Below are 26,289 nucleotides of genomic sequence, written 5' to 3'. Positions count from 1 at the left end.
TAAACAGTTATGGAAGCAACCAAAGTAAGCGAATACATACTGCATTACAATGACTGTACGGGCTCAACAGCTTTTAGGCTAAATGCAGACATTACTTTGAGTGTCACAGTGAAAAACAAAACCTATAAAAGTTTATTTGGCAGCTGAAGAAAAAGAAAACCTGCAGTGGTGAGATATAGATATTTTTGACGCCTTCCCCTGTATTCTGATTGACGGCTTTTGTTTTGCTTAGCTCTTTCTAGAAGGACACCTAGAAAGCATGATGGCAGTGAGGTTTCCTTTTATGGCATTCCAAGGCATAATCATCTACAGGGGGACCAAACTTAGGCTGATTTTGTGCAATTATGTTTGGCTCCAACGCAGGGGTATCTTCAGTTTCACAGTTTTACTATATTCCATATTGTTTCAATAGCTCTTAAAGTGAAAGGGAGGACCTAAGATGGCTGGTGATAACTTCAATGAAATAATGTCTTAAACTATACGATTTCATACAAATTCTAGTGAAGCAAAAGAAAACATGATTGTATTACACAGGTCAAAATATTGCCCTATAGGAAATAAATGGTGTCTTTATATAAGCATCGATAGGCCCCTCTCTTACAGCTGAGACAATCCTCAGTTCTTATACTACTACAAAGGATCCTTTGCTTCACATGGAAGATCTCAGGCCTGCCTCAACTCTATGTGCAGATGAATGTGCATTTAAAGTGCTCAATTTATGTGATAATTTTCTCTTTCTCATTCAGAGAAAAGAATTTACTTGAACTGGAAACCCACAAGATATGGGCTCAGTGGAGTGTGGCTTCAGATCTGAAGATATTTATAAACTTAACAGAAAGGGTGCCACTTAACTATCAATGCAAAGTAAACTTAACAGATTCAGAGCTGAATTAATTATGCAGTTCTTCCTTTACATTCCTCAAAAACAGGAGCCTGCCTTTTCCTTCTAGATTCTTCTTGCTCTGCCAAGTTATAAGTCCTACGGTGGTCAAGACTGTATTTAAGGTGGGGCATTTTTAAATACTTCCCTGAATTAAGGAATGCATCCATTCCTTTACTATCTACACTGTGGCACTGCTACCAATAAAGCACAAACTACCCCATAATTCTAGGCTCTGTGGAATCTTCTGTTTCTTTCTATTCAGATCCTGGTCCAATTTTCTCCAATCCATACCCCCAGATGTATATTAGCAATGCTAAAAATATAATGAGCATTTGTAATCACAGATGTGTCCAGATGGTCATCATAAGACCATCCATCCATCCATCCAACCAACTGTCCATCCATTTCTATCTATGATACTTTTCCTGGTGGGTTCCAATGAGCCTTTGTTGGCCCAGTTGAATGTACTGTATTTCCTGCTATCTAGGGATGGAAGAGTTCTCTAAATACAGTCTGTGTCAGTAAGGCAACCATTCAAATATTAGTCCATTCTATCTGAAACTTTTTTTTTAATAAAAGCTAAAGTTTTTCTCAATTCACATTTGGTTAATTCACCCGTGGTCAAATATCCATGTTTTTTTGGCAATATGGAAGTGATTGTTCTTCTAGAATAATTTTAAACATTGCAGTCAATCAGTCAATCAATCAAGGCAATTTGCTTAGGTGAAAGTTTCCTAATAATTACATTTTGTGGACATTTTTTTTCGAATAGTTCACCAAACCTTCAATCTTAATTAACTGTGTGGGGCATCTGTCTTGAAAGGGCATTGTTTATTGTCATTTTTATATTTTTAATTATGTTATAATCCATCCAGAGTTTTCATTTGTGGTTTATGATAAAACTATTAAAGATTATACACACACACACACTTGTTTTATGCAACTACCCACAAAAATCTTTGATCTAAACCTTTCCTTGTATGTCTCTGTGCAACTTTTGAGCCATGTAGCTGAGGACACTAGCAGATGCTTCATGAAGGACATGACAATCCATGATGAATTGAATTTTGGCTGATCACACCATTTCAGTTTGGCATGTTTTTATTGCCTTATCTCAGTCTTTAAAGATTGAAACTGTTGGTAATTGGGGGAACTGGATTGTAGGGGTCTGGTTGTACCCCTCCTCTCTGGTTCACTTTTACTGATCACTTCACTGTGAGATAAAAGTTTTGTTAAAGCAAATAGAACAGTCTCAGTTTGGTATATTATAAATGCTTAAATATTCTGAATCTGTTACATGCTCTGGGCTGATTATATAGGCCATGAATTGTCCTTTTGTCCACAATGTTCAAACCACCTTCTGTTTTTTCTTTCATAGCAAGGGAAAATTAGTTTTTCAGATTCTTAACAGTGGCCTTTGGGACATCTCAAGTTAGCTATCATAACTGTGACAATTATTTAATATATCTATTTTTTTATTTTCCCTATGGTTCAAAACTGTAACGTCCTAGGCAAAGGATAGTATTTTAGTCACTAGAATGGCAGTTAATGTTCTATCTACTGAGGTAAATTGCAACCAAGGAATGTATCAAGTCTTAGAACACTTTGAAACCATGAAGTGACTTCACTTAATCTAAGAAAAATTCAGATTTGTTTCTAGGCAGCCAGAGCTGCTGAGATAGTCTGGGTCTGGTTAGAGTTGTGGTTGTTTGTCAAATTTCCTTCCCCCCTAGCACACATCATTAGTGCCATTGTTAGCATATTTCTTTTTATCTGTAAATATCCTGTTGGTCTGACAGCTCTCCCCAAACCTCAGATTATGTGGGAGCAGAACTTCAGAAGAGTTTTGTTCTAAGTCACACACCATGTGACATGATTTAGCATAACTTCCTGTTCCAATTATGTTGTGAAGACAAGGAATAAGAAATACTATTTATCTGAGGAAGATCTTTCTGAAGGTGGAAGCCAAATCTATAATTTGAGATACTTTAAGGCATGTGTTTATATTTCATGTTTGGGTCTTAGGTCAGAAGAATTGTGTCAAAAGAAACGTTCATAGGTTCTGCATAGATAGGCTGTGCTCTACATAATTCCTGAGGGAACATGTCAAAGCGTAGAGGGTATGAAAAAGTCAGTCTTCAGCAAAATAAATGCAAACAACCAGACTGGAAGGAATAACAAATAACAAATGTAAGGAAGGAATCAGAACTGACAAGCACAGGGGTGGTTGTGTTTGTTGGTTTTTTTTTTTTTTTGCTCTGTTTTAGGGTAAATATTTTAAGTTGGGATTAAAAAAAACCCTGTATATTGGTGAACGATTGTCCTCCATTTAGATCAGCCTTCCTCAACCTGGTCGTGGTCCCCTCCCAATAATTTGGCTGTAATTCCCAGCCATCAAGGCTAGCAGTGCCAAGTTCAGGTATAGCTTGAAGCAGTGAAATAATATACATTTGGCTCATATTCATGACAGATGTATCCTCCCTGAGTGTATGATTGCAAAGCTATTCAGGGTTGTGACCATTGCAACATCTTGATTTGATCAGTTATGGGTTGCATAAGAAATATTCCCTTTGGTTTGTTCTCGTGCTTATGTATCTTGCAGAGTTTAGATGTTGTACTGCATCAAGCATCAAGCGCTTCTGATGTCCATTAGACTGTGAGATGACAAAGAGGCAAACCTAGTTTCTTAGAAACAAACTTAGGATACATCTGTTTAGAACTCTTTGTTCTTCAAAGCAGCTTGAAATGTACCTGCTGATCATCTGATCTTGGAATGTGTCTCTGTCCATCTACATGTCGACACTTAATTTAGGATTTTCAGGTCAGATAACAAAGAAAGAGAACACCAAGGGAGATGCCAGGTTGGTGGTAAATCTTAAAAAAGGTTTATTAAAAAATCACCCCTAAATACTTACAGCGTCAGGAGGATATAACCCCAAACAACTAGGTAAGCCCAAATGGCAAGGAAGGTTCATGTTCTGGAACTCGACTCACAAGGAAGCTGGGAAAAGGGGGTAGATCTTGTAGCCCTTTTTCCCCACTCCCCCACCCTTTGGAATCCTCACCCCTGTCCTGGGATAACTAGCAAGGGGAAATTAATATTTGTGTTTACATTCATTGAAGAGGAAGAGATTACAAAAAAGTAGGCAAGTACACAATGGGAGGCTACACATTAACAGGAATACTTTCTAGTACACAATGGGGGAACACCCATTGAAAGGAATGCCTTGGTGCAGGCTGCTTGCTTAACATGCTGGCAGCTGCAAGCCAGGAGCCACTTAAGAAAGTCTTTCGGGTGAAACTGATTAGGGTCTTTGTCAATTTCAGATCGCAGCACAAGCTGGCCAGGAGTGCTAATGAAGCTGTGGCTGGCACCTTTTAGGGCATTGCTGTGCTGAAGAGCAGCTGGGAAAGAGATAGCTTGTTTAGGCAATCTCTCCTTTCTGCAAGGAGGAAAAGGGAAGAGGTAAAAAATACAAAGCAGACAAGTTAGGCAGCCACACAGGACAGAATGCAGTCTTCTCCCTGCAGCTGACCAACAGAAAACTGCAAGGCTGTCATTTAATCAATTCCTCATTTAAGTGATTGCTGGTCATGCTTTCTGGTTAGTTCATTAGTTTGTTTTGTTTGTTTTTGCTGATAAAAGTATTTTCACCCCACTCAATGCAAAAAGGAAAGAAAAGCCATTAATCCCCCCCCCCCTTTTCAGATCACATTGTGTTTATATTTCACAATGTTGGCACAATGTTGGTGGTGGCAGAAGCTGAAGAGGACAGGTGATAAGGTTTTCAACAAAATGCACACTTTGCAGGTTGTAGGAACTACAGCTTATTGTAAGGGCATATCAGTGTGACAGGATTTCCACTACACTGGAATAATTAAAATCCTTTCAATATGCACTCCACTCCAAAGGGACAGAAAATTAAAACAACTGCAACAACAAAACACCAAGCACATATTCATCTCCTTCCAAAGATAAAAAAAGACAGAACTCCTGACTGTATTATGTAAAACCATGGAGTTGAGAGGAAGGGTGAGAAAAGACTTTTCTCCAATGTGAGAATGAACAAAGGGGATAATCCTTTTGGGAATTAGGTTGTTCTGCAGTTAAGGAGGAAATAAAACCAGTTTAGCTGCTCAGCAGAGCTACCACAGTGAGATGACCTGGTCCAGAGATGCTCTTGAACAGGTACAGAATGCTTTGAGGGAAGTGCCCTTATTCATATTTATAATAAACCCATTGAAATAGGTGAATCTAATTTAAGTTCCTTTGATTTCAGTTAGTCTGCTCGAAATAAAACTGAATCCAAAATATTATGTGCAGTTACTGTTATACTGATAAATTACAAACTGACATGTAAGTCATGTATGGAGCTGTTTCTCAGGATGATGAAAATTCAGAAGACAGTTCTGAAAATAGACACCTGCAAGCTCAGCTATTGTCAGTAAAGAGACCCACCCCCTCTCCAGTTAACAGAAAAAAAATATTAGAAAGAAATCACAGTGGTCTCCACTGTAACATCATCAGAGCTCTAAGTGGGAAATGGTTCAGTTGCTATTTCTATTTTACAACCTTTTGTATTATAACCCAATCCTTTTTATTTCAATAAATTCTGTTAGGAAGACTTGATGTTATTTGTGCCTTGGAAAAAAAATATTTTTGGTTTAAATCAACTGCCTAAGAACCTTAAAGATCAAGGTCAGGATCTGAGCTCCAGTATGAGGGTTTATTCTTATAGATACTGATGCTAAGCTTTGTAATGAACACATTTTCAAAAAACAAACTGATTAATTTGTTTTTAATGTTTAGCAAGGACTGAAAAACTAAGCTGGAAACAGATTCTGAATATATATCTCTATAACTCAATCTACAGTATATCTCTATCTCTATATCTGATAGATAGATCATATATTCAGCTCGTGCATCATACGTATGGTAGTCCTTTGGGTTCAAAGAAGACACACTGTTGTGCAGTTCATCTGTGAACATGGAGGTGACTGCAGTCCCGGTCTGGAAGTGCAGAGTCTGGCACAATGGGGGCATTAGAGGTCCATTTTTGTAGTAACTGTGGGTGTTATTCTATGACACCATTCACAGTTTTCTATCAGGTTTTGGTGGCACTGGTCTTCAAAGCCAGTGGAGGCTTCATAGCACAGGGCTCGCCAACGGGTTCTGTCAGCAGCCACAGCTTCTAGTTCCCTTGGTTGAATGTCACAGTAGTGCAGGGTTTCTTTTACAGCATCTTTGTAGTGTTTGTGTGGATGACCTCGGGGTCTCTTCCCAGACTCCAGTATACTATAGAGTAACTGGGAAGATATATGGTGGTCGTCCATTCTGATGACATGTCCCATCCACTGCATCTGGGCTCTGATAATCAGGGACTAAATGCTGGTGGACTCTGCACAATTCAAGACCTCCAAGTTGGAGGCATGGCCTTGCCAGTGAATACCAAGGATGGAGCAGAGAGCACACATGTGAAATTTCTCCAGTTGTTTGATGTGCCTTTGGTACCGAGTCCAGGACTCACATCCATAAAAGAGAGAAGGGATAACCAAGCTCTGTAGATATCCAGCTTTGTGGAGATGTGGATGTTGTGTTGGTTGAGCACTCTAGTATATAGCCAACCTAGAGCCTGGCTAGCCTTGCTGATCCTGGAGTCAATTTTTTTGTCCAAAGACCCATCACTTGGGATGATGCTTCCCAAGTATTTGAAGCTGTTTACATTTGTCAGCTGGCTGTTGTCAATAGTGATTTTTGGTTCTACGGGTTTGGTATTTGGCACAGACTGGTAAAATACTTCAGTTGTTTAGGCCTGACTATCAGTACTTGTTCAGGCTGATGGTCAGGCCAAAGAGCATAGCGGCATTCATCCTGCTATCTACTCTACCCACTGGAATAAATGAACATATTACGAAGTTCCGATTTCCTCTCAACAAGTTCTGGTATATCACCATTGTCAGTGCCTATGCACCAACTCTCATGAGTTCAAAGACAAGGAAGGTTTCTATGAGGACCTGGACCAAATTGTTCAAACAACCCCTGCCAGTGACAAACTCATCATTCTGGGCGACTTCAATGCTAGGGTGGGGACTGACAGTGACAACTGGGATGGAGTCCTTGGGGGACATGGGGTGGGAAAACTCAATAATAACTGCCTGCTGCTTCTGAGCAAATGTGCCGAACACAACCTGTGCATCACTAACACGATGTTTAGAGTTATTGCCAGAGAGTTTTTCATTAAGTATATCTTGGAAACATTGGACTTGGCCTGGGTCTTGCAGTCTGCCAATGTTGAATGACTTTCTGACAGTCCTTGGCTGCTTATGATGTAAAGGGGCTACGTGCAGGTTGAGGTTGATAGCAGTGTGCATCAGATATAGTTGCACAAACTGACTATAAACAATAACATTACACAGTCACCAAAATGATTCACTGGAACATCTGTTAAAATTATCATTTGCCAGTAATGAAAAATTGATGGGAACATATAATTGAAAAAGTAGTTGAAAATGGTTAAAATATTGTGGGATTTCTAAATACAAACCGATAAAGTCTTGGCGCAAAACACATCAGATTTAACTGTGGTTGAAAAGAAGAAAGTGTGGATAATTGATGTGGCAATACCAGGGGAGAGTAGAATAGAAGACAAAGAATTGGAGAAGATCACTAAGTATCAAGATCTGAAAACCACCACTGCTGGTTTATGATGTCTTTCAGCATCAGTTTAGTGTAATGCTAATGTTGACAGTGTTATAACGTCAGTGTATTTGAGGCTTTACAAAGCATGCCTGTACAAAAAAGCCAGAAGCCTTCTCTGAGAACTTAAAATCTAAATCAGCAACAGATAGCAAGAAAAAAACACAGTAATGTTGAAAAATCTGTCAATACAGTAACTTGTATTTATGTTTTGTTTAGTGAGGAGAGACTAATTATTAAGATACTAAAATGTAAAATATTGAAATTATACCATGTTAAAATAATAATAATAATAATGGAGGAGTTATAAAAAGAAATAGGGACAAAAATTATCCAACCTGAAGTCAACATTTAGCAAAATAAAAATAATTAGGACATTAGCATTTCGGCTAAAGTTCTACATCTCTATATATAGAGAAAAAAAATTTCTTTGACCCAATAAGATGTTTCTCTGGACTGTGATGAGTTTCTCCAGTGAAAAGACAAGCCCATCTGTGTAATGAGCCTACATTATCAATGCTTTTTCTTTCACTGTTATCATCTGATTTCCTTATCTAAGTGCCAGAGGAACTAACTCCAGACATAACATTTCTGAGACCATGCAGACTAACAAAGACCTAAATTCATAATTCATAAAGTCAAAGCTGACAAGATTTGGAAGTACTATATGTTTGGTGAACATGAGGTTGTACATTCATTACTGATGGCGGTAATTTTTTTCAAACCCCACCCCCCTCCAGAAATGGTTGATTTGCAACTAGACAAGAATACACCACATTGATTTCTATGGGAGTAGAGTCAAGAAACCATAAGCTTCAGTTGTCCTATATGAATTACACTGGTTTGAATGGATTCCTATATATACTATGCTAAGCGGCAGGTCGAATAGCAAAAAGTATAAAATAGTCAACTTCCATTTCTTTCATAATCTAAAGCAAAGGAAATATCTTTTTTCTCTATTGCTCATGTATCCATGACTATTGTTAAATGACTGAACTTAAAAGCTACATACTATGGCCTATTATTTCAGAGTGGGAAGATATTTTTAGACTTTTGTCCCATCCCAATGGTGGCCAGCCAACTGCCTTGGTCTGGAGTTCAGTGCAAGTACAACGGCAGGCTAGGACACTCAAAAAATGGCAGGCAGACGGGACAAAATAGAGCAGCTGTCACATCTGCAGTTCATGTACAACATGACCCCAAAGAAGTGAGGCATGACCATTCACCCCAAATACAGTCAAGGTGAGTAGAAAGGCAAATTGCTAATCAGTAATAAGTTGCTTATCAGTAATTGGAATTAATTAAATATGTGTGCACCCTTCTTCTCTTCAACAGGGTCCAGTTCTTGGACAGACATGCCTTGTTGTGATGGTCTCAGCTCTATGAATGTCCAGAGCTGGTCTATGTGATGTCCAAAGATCATGAAGATGAAATATTGTGAAAAAGATCTTAGTGGTACCATTTCTCACTGCAACACATATTACACAGCCTGTATAATATCTTTTGCAATTCAAATATTGAAATGCACTACATAGCTATGTGTGACTGAAAAACATCTTGCAGGAAACATAAGCAAATCTATAGTCGTTACAAATATGTGGTTGCTTCTCTGCTTTCTCTTTCTTTAGCTTGTGCCACTGCCACATTAATGCACTGTAGCCACTCCTCAGCATTCTTTTCATCTTTGGCTTTGAAGACGTATGTCTTATTGTCTGTGAAGATTTCAAAGGCCCGAAGAAGACTGCGATCTCGGCGCTTCTTGGCTACCACTTTGACACTCTGGACTTTACTCAGCTCAATGGGACAATCATCTGGATCATCTTTCTGAAAGAGTGATGGAGAAGGAAACAGAGCTCTATATTTCTTCAGAAAATAAATGGATAGTTATTGTTAATCCTTATTTGTTTGTTCTGTCTAAGTGCTTTCCCCCAAGCTTCACTTAGTCAACAAACTAGTTCAACAGCCATTCATGTTCCCAGACATAGACATACACAGCAAAAGATTTATGTTAAAATGATGACTCATGTGCAGCGCTGCCATGACTGAAATTCCACCCAAAGGTACTTATATCCTGATGTCTAATGCAAGCATGTACACCCCACTATTTGCATCATGGCATCATGATGCACAATTCATCATTCATCCCCTCACCTTGTCCTCACCACCTTTAGACAGCTATGCTCTCAAGTGAATCCAAGATGCTCATGTGAAAAAGAAAGAGCAACATCAGCATTCCTATCAAACATTAGTTTCTGGCAATAGTATTTAAACTACTGTATGATCAAGGGCAGAGAAAGATCAGTGCACTGCAGTACTCAGACTGTTGTAAATATCCAGTTCAGGTCTACCTTCAGCCCTGGAATCCCCCTGACTGACTTAGGGGTGGCCATTACCTATTTCTGAAAGTAAAAATGCTATCTGTGCTGCTTTGAGTTGCTAAAACAAAAGTGGAGTTTAAATCTAATGAATAAATAAAAGTGTTACTACATAATCAATTTGCCACATATGGAAAATCTCTAAAACACATAATTTGTTTCACTGGAACTTTTTTTTTTTTTTAGGAGTTGGTGCTTACTAAGATATCCTTTTGTAGGATTTTTTTTTCCTCTTTCAGTATTAGTGCACATGTTACAACAGTCTTCTAAATGAAGCCAGAGATGTAGGATTTGGCCAATTTTCCTACTAGGTTTTAAGTACTTTTAATGCATGTGAAAGATGCCCATCTGATAATTCTGAAGTAAGATGTGTTCTGTGGGTTCTCATAGTCAGCCTGGCACAGAGACAAATTCAACTGGCTCTAATTCCAGCCACCTGTAATGGTCTCATTGTCATTTAACTCTATTAAAATAAATGTCAGTAGAGAGGCGAGCAGTTGTACCAAAAGGGATAAACCAATACCTGGTGTTAATTTACCATGAGTCCATAAACAGCATGCAGATTCTCTTCAACTTACAGATTTTCCTTTGTGAAAGAGAAGTTGATTGCCAGCAAGTGTGAAATAGCGGGTCTTCCACCTTTTGATGAACTTCCATCGGATTTGCTTTTCTTTCAACCTGCCTTCAATCAGTGGCTGGCCATCTTGATTCACAACTGTGGACATTTAAAAATGTTACTGAATGTCCTGTTTCTTCCTTCTTTAGACTTTATGATAAGTTCAGAAATTAGTTGCCTCCAAATGGCATCCTTGTAAGCCACAGGGCTCAATTTCCCCCTAATAAGCTGGAATCACAAAGAAATTATTCCTCAAAAAACAAGTCAGGAGTATGTTTTGATAATTTTTATAAAGTTTATGACAACTTTGGAGACAAGTTGTAATACATTCCTCTTCTGTTTACATTTACTGATAGCCATTCATCTCTCAACAGGAGAACAGAGAAGAAATACTGAGAATTGGTTTGGACATGTAGATATGTACATTTGCCTAATTTACTGTAGTATTTGAGTCCCTTTTTTACATTTGAAAGAAATAATTCTAAGAAATGGGTAGAATTCCTACTTTTATTTTCTTTACTTTGGCAAAAGCTGATTGTTTCCAGCCAATCTTGTGCAAGAGTAGATTATAACTCCAAGTGGATAGAGGGTGAGATTTGCAGCAGAATATGCTGCTGAACTTGGTGAGAGCTTTGAAAAGGAGTTCATTGTAATGAGGTCCAACAGCATTTTCTTGGGTAATACTATTCTTCTGGGAATGTTAGTATGTCACGAAGAACTAAGGCAGCCACAGACTTCTAATTTTTAACTTTCAGGTTGCATAGTTAGATAAATACATGGATGTGTAGTGATGCTGACTTCAAAATGAGAAGATGAGATGCCAGAACGTCTGTGGGACTAATTAAAGTAGAAAAGTTTAAAGGTCACAAGGTACTAGTATTCCAAATATTTCTTTTTGAAGGAACTCTTATTTTCTTTGCAATTAAGCTGTCTAAACATGTAGAGTTTTGTACAGTAACCTTATAACCTCTCTATTGTCGAACTTCTTTTCTTAAATGGAAACAGCCTTTTTTATAGGATCTCAGACACTAGGTGAAGCCTTTGGTTCAGAGCTATAACTGTGCTTCTTCTCCTAAGATTAAAGTTAATGGCACTATATTTTATTACACAGATAAAAGCAAAAAGGATCTCCACCTATGTGCATTCAGCAAAGTGTTGTATTGTTATTAGGGATGCATAAGCTTCTGACTACACAAATCAAAGTCACATACCTTGAACACAATATGTAAAAACAACCAATTTATCAATCACACTCACTCTGAATTCTTAGGTCCATCATGACTGTGAGCCCTAATGAGGCATCAGGATATTTTAGCTAAGCCAGAGTTTATTCTTTATTTGCCAGCAGTGGTTTGTCACTTGGAAAATTGCATTGAATAATGTCAAATATGTGCATAGTTATATCTATATCTATATATCTACATATCTGCTTATTAAACTGCAACTGAATTTAGAAACTGCAATATCAGATGAACAAAAAGGAAAAAATAAAGACAACCTTGAATCAGACTTGATGCTGGAACATCATCCTGCAATTTTCTTGGCAAAAGAAAATTGTACTTGGCACAAATATAGCACTAGTTTGCTACTTCCAGTAGTCTGTCAGGATTTTTTTTTTTATTTCCCAGCCTAACAGACAGTTCTGACATTTCCTAGTAGTGTCCTATCCAAATAATAAACCGACCTAATTCTGTTTAGCTTCTAAGTACAGAGAAGGCTGGCCAGGTTACATCCATGTAGTTTCTCAGCAACAACACAGAAGTGGTGGTGTTGCCAGTGCTTGCTTTGGGATGTTTTTCAACTTCCTAATCTAGTTTAGAGTACAGGGATGTCCTGATGGTCTCCCATACAGGTCCAGCACTGCTTAGCTTGATCAAGAACAACCGGGCTTGCCACCCGTTGTGAGCTCAAGGAAGCGGAGTCCTCAGTTAGTGTAGATTATGGAGGCAGCCAGAGAGGCTTATCATTAAAATCACTCTTTATTAATAGAACTATTTACAACAACAAGTCCTTGTGATAAATGAGGTAGGCTGGTTCCAATCAAGACCACCCGGGCAACAATGGAAGAACCGGCAAGGTTGCAGGAGGCGTCTGTGGCAAAACAGCTAGGCAGGATTCACTGACTGGAGCTGGGAAACTGGAAGAGGATAGGGCACAAGGCAAAACGAACTGGAGACAAGAGTCTGCGATCTGAAACACCACCCAAACTAGGCTGGCACTTGGAAGCTAGCCGAGACCAAACTGGAACCACTGGACAAGGCTTGGCTCTGGAGGCAGGGCTGGACTGAACTGGACAGACCAGGCTGGACTGGGTACACTGGGCTGAAGACTCAGGACAAGGCTGATAACTTGAAACAAGGCTGGACTTGGCTGGAGATTCCGGGCTAGGCTGAGAGCTTGGCACACGACTATGCTGGACTGGAGGCTCTTGACTAGGCTGGGAGCTTGGAACATGACTAGGCTGTGTTGGAGTCATCATGGGTCAACTCAGCATTGTCTCATAAGCATAAGGGGATCTCTCTAGTAAACGTATCTCTATTGTGCTTGCGGGATGTCACATGGGTCACCTGATTTCCACTTCCTTCTTCCTCTTGGGCTTGGGGATTAACAGTCTCCATTGCCCTTCTGACAGACCTGCAAGCAGGAGGTGCTGCTTCATGCAGCTCCTCCCCCTACCATTTTGCTTGCACGCAGACTTTCTATTCCACATAGAAAGTGTCTACAAAGAATCAGTGATGATTAAGTGCTTTCTACTATGAATCTTCAGCAAAGGATCGTTACCTTGTCGTGGTGCTGGAGCTTGAGCACCTCAATGATGCCATGAGCTAAACCGTGAAGGGCCACCCAAGACGGGAAGGTCATGACAGAGAGGTCAGACTAAATGCGATCCCTGGGGAAGGTAATGGCAACCCACCTCAGTATTCTTGCTGTGAAAACTAAATGGATCAGTACAACCAGAGATATGTCGGTATACCATCGGAAGATGAGACCCCCAGGTCGGAAGACGGTCAAAACGCTACTGGGGAGGAACAGAGGATGAGCTCAACTAGCCCCAGACGTGATGACGCAGCTAGCTCAAAGCCGAAAGGACGGCTAGTGGCCGACGGTGCTGGTGGTGAATGGCGAATCCGATGTTCTAAGGATCAACACACCATCGGAACCTGGAATGTAAGATCTATGAGCCAGGGCAAATTGGATGTGGTTATTGGTGAGATGTCAAGATTAAAGATAGACATTCTGGGCGTCAGTGAACTGAAATGGACTGGAATGGGCCACTTCACATCAAATGACCACCAGATCTACTACTGCGGACAAGAGGACCACAGAAGAAATGGAGTAGCCTTCATAATTAATAGTAAAGTGGCGAAAGCAGTGCTTGGATACAACCCAAAAAATGGTAGAATGATCTCAATTCGAATTCAGGGCAAGCCATCTAACATCACAGTGATCCAAATATACGCCCCAACCACAAATGCTGAAGAAGCTGAAGTAGAGCAGTTCTATGAGGATCTGCAGCACCTACTGGACAACACGCCTAAAAGAGATGTTATTTTCATCACAGGAGACTGGAATGCTAAGGTGGGCAGTCAAATGACACCTCGAATTACAGGTAAGTATGGCCTGGGAGAACAAAACGAAGCAGGACACAGGCTGATAGAATTTTGCCAAGACAATTCACTCTGCATAACAAACACTCTCTTCCAACAACCTAAGAGACGGCTTTATACATGGACTTCACCAGATGGACAACACCGAAATCAGATTGATTACATCCTTTGCAGCCAAAGGTGGAGGACATCTGTACAGTCGGTAAAAACAAGGCCTGGAGCTGACTGTAGTTCAGATCACGAACTTCTTCTTGCACAATTTAGGATCAGACTAAAGAGATTAGGGAAGACCCACAGATCAGCTAGATATGAGCTCACTAATATTCCTAAGGAATATGCAGTGGAGGTGAAGAATAGATTTAAGGGACTGGACTTAGTAGATAGGGTCCCGGAAGAACTCTGGACAGAAGTTGGCAGCATTGTTCAGGAGGCGGCAACAAAATACATCCCAAAGAAAGAGAAAACCAAGAAGGCAAAATGGCTGTCTGCTGAGACACTAGAAGTAGCCCAAGAAAGAAGGAAAGCAAAAGGCAACAGTGATAGGGGGAGATATGCCCAATTAAATGCAAAATTCCAGAGGTTAGCCAGAAGAGATAAGGAATTATTTTTAAACAAGCAATGCGCGGAAGTGGAAGAAGACAATAGAATAGGAAGGACAAGAGACCTCTTCCAGAAAATTAGAAACATTGGAGGTAAATTCCAGGCAAAAATGGGTATGATCAAAAACAAAGATGGCAAGGACCTAACAGAAGAAGAAGAGATCAAGAAAAGGTGGCAAGAATATACAGAAAACCTGTATAGGAAGGATAACAATATCGGGGATAGCTTTGACGGTGTGGTCGGTGAGCTAGAGCCAGACATCCTGAAGAGTGAGGTTGAGTGGGCCTTAAGAAGCATTGCTAATAACAAGGCAACAGGAGACGACGGCATCCCAGCTGAACTGTTCAAAATCTTGCAAGATGATGCTGTCAAGGTAATGCATGCTATATGCCAGCAAATTTGGAAAACACAAGAATGGCCATCAGACTGGAAAAAATCAACTTATATCCCCATACCAAAAAAGGGAAACACTAAAGAATGTTCAAACTATCGAACAGTGGCACTCATTTCACATGCCAGTAAGGTAATGCTCAAGATCCTGCAAGGTAGACTTCAGCAGTTCATGGAGCGAGAATTGCCAGACGTACAAGCTGGGTTTAGAAAAGGCAGAGGAACTAGAGACCAAATTGCCAATATCCGCTGGATAATGGAAAAAGCCAGGGAGTTTCAGAAAAACATCTATTTCTGTTTTATTGACTATTCTAAAGCCTTTGACTGTGTGGACCATAACAAATTGTGGCAGGTTCTTAGTGGTATGGGGATACCAAGTCATCTTGTCTGCCTCCTGAAGAATCTGTATAACGACCAAGTAGCAACAGTAAGAACAGACCACGGAACAACAGACTGGTTTAAGATTGGGAAAGGAGTACGGCAGGGCTGTATACTCTCACCCTACCTATTCAACTTGTATGCAGAACACATCATGCGACATGCTGGGCTTGAGGAATCCAAGGCTGGAGTTAAAATCTCTGGAAGAAACATTAACAATCTCAGATATGCAGATGATACCACTTTGATGGCTGAAAGTGAAGAGGAACTGAGGAGCCTTATGATGAAGGTGAAAGAAGAAAGTGCAAAAGCTGGTTTGCAGCTAAACCTCAAAAAAAGCAAGATTATGGCAACCAGCTTGATTGATAACTGGCAAATAGAGGGAGAAAATGTAGAAGCAGTGAAAGACTTTGTATTCCTAGGTGCAAAGATTACTGCAGATGCTGACTGCAGTCAGGAAATCAGAAGACGCTTAATCCTTGGAAGAAGAGCAATGACAAATCTCGATAAAATAGTTAAGAGCAGAGACATCACACTGACAACAAAGGCCCGCATAGTTAAAGCAATGGTGTTCCCTGTAGTAACATATGGCTGCGAGAGCTGGACCATAAGGAAGGCTGAGCGAAGGAAGATCGATGCTTTTGAACTGTGGTGTTGGAGGAAAATTCTGAGAGTGCCTTGGGCTGCAAGAAGATCCAACCAGTCCATCCTCCAGGAAATAAAGCCAGACTGCTCACTTGAGGGAATGATATTAAAGGCAAAACCGAAATACTTTGGCCACATAATGAGAAGACAGGACACCCTGGAGAAGATGCTGATGCTAGGGAGAGTGGAAGGCAAAAGGAAGAGGGGCCGACCAAGGGCAAGATGGATGGATGATATTCTAGAGGTGACGGACTCGTCCCTGGGGGTGTTGACGACCGACAGGAAGCTCTGGCGTGGGCTGGTCCATGAAGTCACGAAGAGTCGGAAGCGACTAAACGAATAAACAACAAAACTATGAATCTACCTGTATCCAGCTCTACTGAATAAAAGTAAGCTATCTCTATTTTTCTTCATCTAACTACTATGTGAAGACTGAACTTATTTCCAAATGTAATTAAACTTAATGTGCAAGTTCTCTTTTGGTTCATGCTTCTACTCTGCAAGATTTCTGTTAATTGCTTGGAGTTCTTTTATTAACCTTTAAAAACTCCATCAGGCTGGACTGGAGGCTCTTGACTAGGCTGGGAGCTTGGAACATGACTAGACTGGACTGCAGATTCTGGACAGGGTTGAGAACCTGGAGCATAACAAGATTGGCCTGAAGTTCCTGAACAAGGCTGGGCAACCAAAGCATGACTAGACTGGACTGGAGATCCTGGGCAAGGCTGGAAGCTGGAAGCATGATGAAACTGGAGACCCTGGGTGAGGCTGAGAGCTTGGAACACGACAAAACTGGGCTGGAGATCCTGGGCATGGCTGAGAGCTAGGAACAAGGCTGGGAATGCACTTGGAACGTGAAGAATGGTGGCAGTGAGGTCCAAAGCTGGATGCTAGGCTGAGGTTGCTGGGTTTGGCAAGGAGAAGATCCTCTGTGGCAGCATGTGCAGGATACAGGTCCTCTACGATAGGAAATGCAGGTGCTGATTCTCCTCTGGCTACAGATGAGGTTTCTGATGCAGGCAAGGACTCTTCTGATGGGGCTGCGAGCTTGAAGAATTGGTTGTCTCTGGCAGCTTGCTCTTCGCACGTCTGCCTTTTATGCCAATCCCTTGCATGCCTATTCCCTTCTGCAGCTAATTGGGCTGCCTTCTCCTTTGTGTGCTTTTCTGCTTTCATGCATGCTGATTGGAGGATTCAAATCTTCCTCCGAAGACTGGCCAATCAGTGTCTGTAACTTCTCCCGCACTGCTGAGTCACTTCTGGGTTCTGCTTTCCCAGTTTCTGCCTGGTAAGTTTTTGTTTCCCCTTCTGACTCAGAAAGAGTTTTGTTTTCTGAGTCAGAAGCTGGCTGAAACCTCACACAGTCTTTTCAAGTGCTGACATCTGATCTTGGAGATGACTAGGGCATGTACTGTCATAAGATTTGGCCAATTCTTTCATTCTAATATATAATTTTGGAGCCTGTAGATACCATCTGCAGGTGCTGTGATCAGTTTAATGCCTCTAATCACTGTATTGCCAGTCCTGGAATAATGTTTGCTTACATTTATTTCATACCAGTGGAAGATTTCCTCCTGGACCAATTACAGTTTGGAGGGAGTTTTAATTGGGATTGTAGCAAAAGCAGGAGTGCCCACAAGCTGTGTGTGCATCAAAAAAGCCAATATGGTGGCCCTAATTGTGCAACTGAAGCTCCATTTCTGAGATCCCCATAAGGGGTATCAACTGTTCAGTCACAGCTGCCATCTTTTTTTTTTTTTTTTAACCCCCTTCCCTCTATGGATACCCCTGAGAAGAAAGGAAGAGCTAACCACACTGATGAGCTGGAGTTCTAGTTGCAACGGCCCCTTTAGCAGCTGTTATTTGGGGGGGGAAATGTACTGGGAATGTTAAATGCAAATACACATTAAGATCATGCCTTGTTGCTGCTAAACAGTTAGAAATCAGAAACTCTTGATGATCTACTATAAGTCACCAAGAGGTCCAGGTTTACTTTTGGTCTATCATCACTTCAATCTGTTTTCAAAGTGCTCAGAGCCTCCTCTATTTGTGCATATACTGACTTTTTATATATATAAATGTTCCATAAATTCATGTTTATGTGGAAAGGATTAAGGAGAGCAAATGTTTAAATATTTGTCTAACCAGACAATAAACATTTTCTCTGTATATTACTTTTTTGGGAATCTTTCAGCAGTATCAGAAATGTTGGCAAAAATTAAAATAAATACAATTACCTTTCATGTACTCACCCTTGCCAAGGGTCCTTCATTCATCAAGATTTGGGTATATAAAGCACAGAAAATTTAAAATGTTGTGATGAAAAGCTAACATGGCAGAATGTACTATACTATTTCAGACTGCAAATGAATGCACATTTGAGAATTTTTAAATGTACTCTCAAGTAAAATCTATACAAACTGAAGAAAACATATGAGGAAAGAAATTTCCAGCTCTTCTACATTTCTATTTGCAAGGATTTTTAAAGTTATGAAAAGCTTTCATAAATTACATCTGTAATCTTAAAAGGTGCTTATATCAGTCACCCCAGTCTAAAGTCTCCAAATACGTTGTAACGGTATCTTCTAAATTCCCAGCAAGCATAGAGAAATATGGTTTAAATGTTGAATTAGGACAAAAAATTGGATTTAAATACCAAATCAGCCACAGGATCACTCAGTGATCTTGGTCCAATCACCATTTCTAGTCTTTAAATATAGAAATAAAATAATGAAATACATCAGTGTAACTACATTCATGTAAATGGGTATAACTTTACCCTAAAGTTTGCTTTCTACAAACACAAATCTGAAACAATAGAAGAAAAGTAATGCATTGTCTTCTAGCTTCTTCTCAAAGGTCAGTCTAGGCCAGCCTGGAATTATTTAATTATTTAATACTTAATCACAAACATAAATTTGTATAAAAGGGGTATTGGTTTCCAAACTAGTGTCTAAAAAATTTATGACACAAATTCCTTGGAGATATTGAAACATTTAGAACATTGACAGGGTACTTTATACTTTTAAATGGCTAAAGTAGAAGTGACTTTCTATTATAGGACTGATCCCAGATATTATTATGAACTGCACGAACCTACTGTATTTGTAGTAGGCTATAAGATCTGGTTAAAAAAAATCCAGATGATCAGAGATGCTGACAAGTTTAAATCTTTTCTTCGTTTAGTGGTTATCTGGACTTTTGCAGTCCAGATCTGGTAGCCCTAACGTATAAGGAAAGAAAATGATTAAGAATAGGGAATATCTTTCTGACCACCTTGAAATACCCTTTCTACCTTCTCCAAAATGCAGTAGGCACTGAGCAAGGAGCACAAAATTTCTAAGAGTGCCTAAAGAAATGATCAAGGAGACAGAATGTTCTGAAACATTTTTCAATCAACTCTGTAATTCTTGACACCATTCCCATAAAGCCTCCAGCTTCACAAGTTCACTGAACCAATTCTTTTCCTTTAAGCTTTTGTAAATTAGGTAGAATAGTATCACTGGAGTTATTGGAAGGTGCAACTGGCATTAATGAAAACAATATCAGTTCTTGGCTGGCTGTACTTTGATCCCATGACAGATATAACCATGAGCCTCTTTCAGAAAATAGTCTTGCAGGAAACTCTACTATGAATCATGCATTGCTGTCTACACATCAAATGGATGAAAGACGGAAAGAAATCCATTATCCCTGCAAATATGTTCTGCAGTTATTATAGTGATTATTGGCTCTGCTCTCCTGGACACATCATTCCATTCTTTGGTGCCTGATTTTAAGATAAAGGTAAAATCTTTAAGTTCATCCTGGCTCTTGGCAGCTACATCCATGTGGTTTTCTTGGCAACAATATGGAAAGGGTTTCCTTTTGACTTCTTCTGGGATTTTTTTTTTTAAATTTCCCAGACTAGGCTATAGTACTAGGCTTTTTTCATGGCCTTACATCCAAGCACTAAGCCTGTCCAACTTTCCTTTGCTTCTTGAAATTAGTCTATGTTGCCACTTCATAGCATGTACCTGATTTGAACTTACTGCAAACTAAAGCATATCGCATGATGAGATTGCATGGCAAGGGATTTTTAAAAACACTGAAATAAAAGATTGCTGTTTAAAATATTCTAAATCACGGGTGGGCAGCCCACTGTTCACAGCTACTTGAGGTCCTGGAAAATGTGTTGTGTAATAAAAAAAATAGTGAAGTTTCCTTTGAGTGAGCCTTTGTTCTTGCTCACTACACTCACATGTCAATGCAGGATTCTTGGCAACAATATGGAAGTACTTTGCCATGTCCTTTATCCAGGATGTTCTGTTTCACTTCTCAGTCTAGCACATGACCTTGATGTTTCTGGGGGTCTCCCCTCCAGGTCTGAACCTGCTTAGATTTTTGAGGTCTTTTCTCTCAAGGGAAGCTAAGTGCTGTGCCCTAGCTCAACTTTGGATTGAACCATATAGTTAATTTGGATCACGGAGTTTTCACTTGTTTACAGTATGTTTGCTAAGCCACTATATATTATAGGTTTAAGTAAAGAAAATGCTGAAACGTAAATTGTTGCAAGTTTCATTCCAAACTAGGCCAGAGGACTCACATTAGACAGAAGTTACATTAGCAGTTTCTCTAAGAGAATTCCATGGTCAACTGTAGAACCTTCTCACAACATTCATCAGAAAGCCCTAAATAACCCTTGAAATAGTAATGGGGATGAGAGAAAATGTAGGGATGGGAGGAAGAGCAGAGAAGACACAGTGATCTTGTTAATCCTTATAAATAGGGGGAAACCTGGGTTTCTGATTGAGGAGAAGGATGTAAATGGAATGTGAATGGAGTGTGTATATAGTACATAAATGAGTAGGTATGGTATGAATAGATCTACATAGTATGAATGGAATTTGTATGTGCAAATGGCATTCATGTATGTCCAAATTCTGTCCCCAGGGTATCCCAAGATTAAACTGATGAAATAGGATGTCAAATTCTGGTGGTGTGTTTTCTTTTTCTTTTTTCTTTTAAAAACTTTCTTTAAATAGATATCAGAAGAAAGAAACTATCACCAAAAATGGAATCTCCTGTTCTCCCCCTTCTTATCCCGCTGTACTGTACATAGCAAAACATACATAAATAAATAGATAAGCTATTTTAAAACATATATTGTTTAGCATTTTTGCACTCATGAGAATGAGATATGTAGTATAAACAAATAAAAGATACGCTGGTGGTGCAAGTTGAATAATAAACTATCAGCTGAAGATCAAAGTCCTATCAGGACCTTCCACATGTGCTGGCTAGGAATAATGGGAACTGTAGTCCAACAGATATGGAAAGAGCCATGCTGGTGAATATGCATGGTCTGTAAAATATGAGTGAGGATTCTAGCAGTCTGAAAAATAATATGCTCTCCATATGGCAGATGACTACTCAGAAAATAAACCCATTTCATTTTTGGCTATGACAGCAGGAAATGAGCAAAGAAGGCCCCTGATACATTAGAGTGTTTGGTGCTCTCTCTATCTCTCTTTGATTACTTTTAAATAACTCAGAGAGACAGGAATTGATAAAATCATACATTCAGATCTCTTAAATGCCTTTTTAGCTGAACATTGTTCCTAAGAACTATCAAAAGCAGCCACCGCATGCTCTTTAGGAAATTCATGATGTTTGGAATCTACTATAATATGAAGAATCCAGACCTGCAAATACAATATCCAGATTTTTATATACAATCAATATATTACAATATTTAAACTGCAGAAAAAGAACATGTTGCTTATCTGTGAACACTGTTCTCCATTCATTTATGAATGCCTACACGTGGGTGTTCCTTTACCTTCATAATAATCATCAGAACTGTCTAGGACAGAATTGTTTTGGGCAAGGTAGGGGAGATTACCCTTCTACTGGGCATGCACCCATGAAACCAAAATAGGAGGGTCCATTAAGAATAGATTACCTGCACAGGGACAGAGGGTGAGTTTTCTGATGACATTTGAAGAACCAGTTACAGATAAACAGTTAGCCTCATCATAGTTTTTTGCATCATTCATATAGATTACTAGTAAGCCATATTTACATGTGGCGGGACAATCAGTCAGTCCAGTACAGAAGAAAGGAAAGAAATGTCTGACTATGTTCTGGTATCTAGATGATAATATTGACAAAAGCTGTAACCAGCTAGCCATCTTACAGTACTGGATTCTGGCAGAGATATGTCCTGAAGTGCTATAGTGGATAGTGGATAGTAAAGCTTCTCATGGAACAAGCCCAAACGGTATCGAATAAGATGAGATTCAGCAACTGATCATCCAGTGGACTGACATCATAGATCCAACACTCTGTTCTCTGAGCTGATGCAGATAAATACTTAAGTAAGCCACAACAAATGAATAAATGTGCCTTCTGAAATGAAAAAAAAAACTGAATCAAAAAGTTTTTAACTCCTAGTTAACATCCAAAAAATACAGCTCCAAGCTCCAAGAGGAAAATAAGTAAATGCTTGTGATCCAAATGAAAACTTTGGGTAAAAATGGGACACAGATCAGACAAGGAATGTGACATCATACATAGCGCACATTTCTCTCTGTGGAAGACACTATGCAATGGGTCCATTTGTAGACTCATAGCTCAGAGGTGTGGCTTACTGAGGTCATTGCTAGCAGGAAGCAAACCTTTATATTCGCGAGACAGAGACCAGCAGTAGCTATCAGCTCAAAGGTCTTCTATGCCTACTTTGAAACAACTGCTGAAAAACTCTAGCTCACAGCTTAGGGAGGCTAGTTGAACAGATTATTCAAGACATTCAAAAACTGTTTGGTAAATGGATGGGAAAAGAAAAATAGTTATCCACAGGAGTGCAGTAAGCCCTAATAGCAGAAAGATACATTTTCAAAGAGGAAAACAAGTGTTGAGAATGACAACACAAATGAAAAATGGCATTCCACAATGTAACACATAGGATAAGGTCCATCTTACAGAAATACAGTGAAAACTTTCCATTTCACAAAGTAAGATTTCTGGGTAGACTGCTTCATAATCTTTAAAACAGCACAGATGTCTGTTCTTAATGTTTTGTGCCCCTGATCCTTCACACAATTAGTACAGAAAAGGACGTCATACCATAATCCATGGTTAATGAGCCTGAAATGCCTGGAGGCCTCTGATGCATCCCATGTATGACCTTCAACATTAAGAGAACCACAGTGAGCATGGCTATCAAAGTGCAATGACAATTGTACCTTGTACCTTTGAACAGAGAATAATGGGGAAAATATGTATAGGATCAATACAAACCAACAGCATAGAAAGGACCCTTGATCAATATACACTGTGGTGTAAAACCAAGGGCAGAGGATCATTTCTGAGAGTGAATCTAAAAGTTGACTTTAGAAATGGGTGAGTTGGTATTACTGAGGTACTAAACCCGTTTCATCAACTGTGGTTCAAAGCTTCTAAACACTGACCATCTTGCAACATCCTTCAAATGGAAAATGCCATGTCTATCAAATAGAAAGATAATGAGTCTTCTTTGTAAGACCAGATGAATGGAGCCAAGGATGCCACCTGAAAGGTTAGATGCTGCTATAATATGTTTGGCAGGTATAATGCTATAATGCTACCACACTCAGCATGATGTTTGTTAATTTTTCTGATAGGCAACTCCTGCAATTTTATCTTTAAAATATTTTGCTATCTGCTGTTCAGAATCTTCAGGCATATGTTTCAATGCTGGAACAAACTTGTCATGAAGAAAAACTTGGTAACCTTCCATTTAGACAAGATAATTTGCCACACTGACCTTAATTTACACTAAAGAAGAAGTTAGTGTGGATGACATCTTGGAAGTTAAAGAACTGCATGTTGAAGCAACTTGATGATGCTTAATCAGTACTGAAGCAGGTATTTTGAAAGCCTGAAGTGCCTTTTCCAAAGCAAATCGGAACAGATTGATTTCTGTGAGCCTTCTTGGTAAAGTTTCGCCAGTGTGGATAGAAGCCCACCTAATAGTTTTCCCAATCACAACTAATAAAAATCATCCCCCAACCATGATGAAGTGAAAGAAAAATAACAAAAAATGTGAAAACTCAACAAAGTAGAATTTCAAACAATGTATGAGAGAAAAAGTTCCTAGAGATACTATTGTCTGCAGTAGCCAAAAGGAACCGAAATAAGGCAGTTGAAATTCCCTCTGAGCATGTTCAGAACGTAAGGTGTTGCTTCCCTGGGCTGCCAAAGGCAGTTAGCTACAAAATGTTTCAAAGAAGCCTGTGCAGGTGAATGAAAACCTACATTTGTGATGCATAGAAACAACAGGGAACATATAAAATCGGTGTAACTATGAATTTTGTAGGCAGTTATTTCAACAAACATTTCACTGATAAATGAGAGGGAACTTAATTAAACATGTAGGATCAATATATACCAGATTTCCACTGATCTCTACAAGCATCTCTAGCTTTTACTTCTACCCCAGCTAAAACAACAGCAGCAGCAATAGAATCTAAAGGCATAAAAAAATCTGGAAGCATGTGCAAATTTAGAATTGGGATATACTATGCAGTATTGTGAGGTGGAGGGAAGAGAAATAGAAGGAAATAGGTTGAAAGGGAGTTCGACTGTGCAAACCACTAAAAGTTTTTAGTATACATCCTGGAGCAAGGGCATTAGGAGCAGGATATGCCATAATATTTAAACATCTGATCTTGTATTATATAGGGATGATTCAGAAGAAAAGAATAACATAATTACTTTTACCCCTAAATACATCTTATTAATATCAATGATATATTCTTCTAGTTGATGTGCTTGTGATTTCAGTTTGAATTCACTTTGTCCAGGCACTGCACTGAAAAACTCTTTAACTAAATAGCAACTCAGTCTAGATCATACCCTTACACAGATGTGCTACTGAGGAAAACAAATACATTTTTCTTTGAAAATGTCACAGAATCAATTTTGAAGCAAAACTGAGCCAGTTGAAATACAATAATAAGCACTTCACACATGCAAACCTGTATGAAGTTAGTGAATTTTTTTAAAGTTTTCATCTCTGCATAATAGCCAACAGTCAGCATTAGAAAGTTGTCCAAACTCCCTAATTGCCAGCTGTTTCCATCCTGCTGAATGATCTCAATGGCTTCTCATCTTCAGATGGCAAGTCATTTTAACTGGCATCTGTTTTACTTCTCATAAATCCATCTGTCCAAAACAGTGAAATGTTTCCAGCGCAAACATACTGGCCCCAAAGAATAATTAGTTTAACTCCCTTTTACTGAGGTCTACCCAGAAGAAATAGAAACTGAAAAGGAAATAGAACCCATCGTCTACCATCAGCTTAAAAAACTACAGAACAAAAAAATTATTCTTGCTTTGCTCTGCAAAATCTTATTAAGTTTATGTAAACAATATGTTAAAGAAACTATCAATGTTAAAAAAGTAAAATAGCAGCATATATTACTCATAAAGATTGTTAAAATCAACACAGCTTACATTTTTGTTTAAAGGACAGTACCAAGGGAGCCTATAGCATCTACTCCAGTGTGGTGGAATTGCCTCAACCATCAAATTTTGTCAAATACGGAATTTCAGATTTGAGATTCAATGTTTGAATGTGTTTGAATGTGGCCATTATATCTTCATACCCTTTCAATCCTGAAATCTCATAATTACATTAATATTCAATACACAATTCTATTATATTGCATATTGAATATTACAATAGAACTTCTTTCTATTTACTACAGTAATCTTCCTCACCCTAATCTATTCTCAGGACACCCTCTGAATCTGCTTTAGAAGGCATTAGAGTAGAAAAGGCTATAGTAAGAAAAGAGGTAGAATTGCCCTCTTCCAATTCTACTGATAGAATCTCACTGAAAACAGTATGATGGCATAATTCAGGTCTTTTATGTGGAGCAGCCTTTGTTAGATTCTGAACTTGCATTATTGGTACCACTCAGTTCTGCAGGAGAAAAATCTCTTACCTGTTGCCTTTTCAGGATTGTTACACATAAAACACTGCCAAGCCCCTGCTTCCTCACTGTAACTGAATAAATCAAAGAACCTCACTTCTTCCAGATGTAACTGTATGTGGTCCAGATCCTAAGCAA

The 26,289-nt window shown here is 39.2% G+C and overlaps 1 protein-coding gene across 1 annotated transcript in view; it reads right to left on the bottom strand.

Moving 5' to 3' along the window:
• Nucleotides 1-8,301: 8,301 nt before the first annotated feature.
• Nucleotides 8,302-26,289, bottom strand: part of VEPH1 (ventricular zone expressed PH domain containing 1) — a 115,566-nt gene continuing 97,578 nt past the window's right edge. The window contains exons 9-11 of the mRNA XM_063307773.1: nt 26,164-26,281; nt 10,534-10,670; nt 8,302-9,404 (exon numbers count right to left, since the gene is read on the bottom strand). Of these exons, the coding sequence (XP_063163843.1) occupies nt 9,168-9,404; nt 10,534-10,670; nt 26,164-26,281 (492 nt within the window). The 3' untranslated portion in view covers nt 8,302-9,167. The remainder of the gene's footprint in view (nt 9,405-10,533; nt 10,671-26,163; nt 26,282-26,289) is intronic.

Source organism: Candoia aspera, chromosome 6, assembly GCF_035149785.1.
Source record: "Candoia aspera isolate rCanAsp1 chromosome 6, rCanAsp1.hap2, whole genome shotgun sequence".
Taxonomy (NCBI): Eukaryota; Metazoa; Chordata; class Lepidosauria; order Squamata; family Boidae; genus Candoia; species Candoia aspera.
The sequence above is the reverse complement of the archived record's forward strand: the minus strand, read 5'-3'. Positions and strand labels throughout refer to the sequence as shown.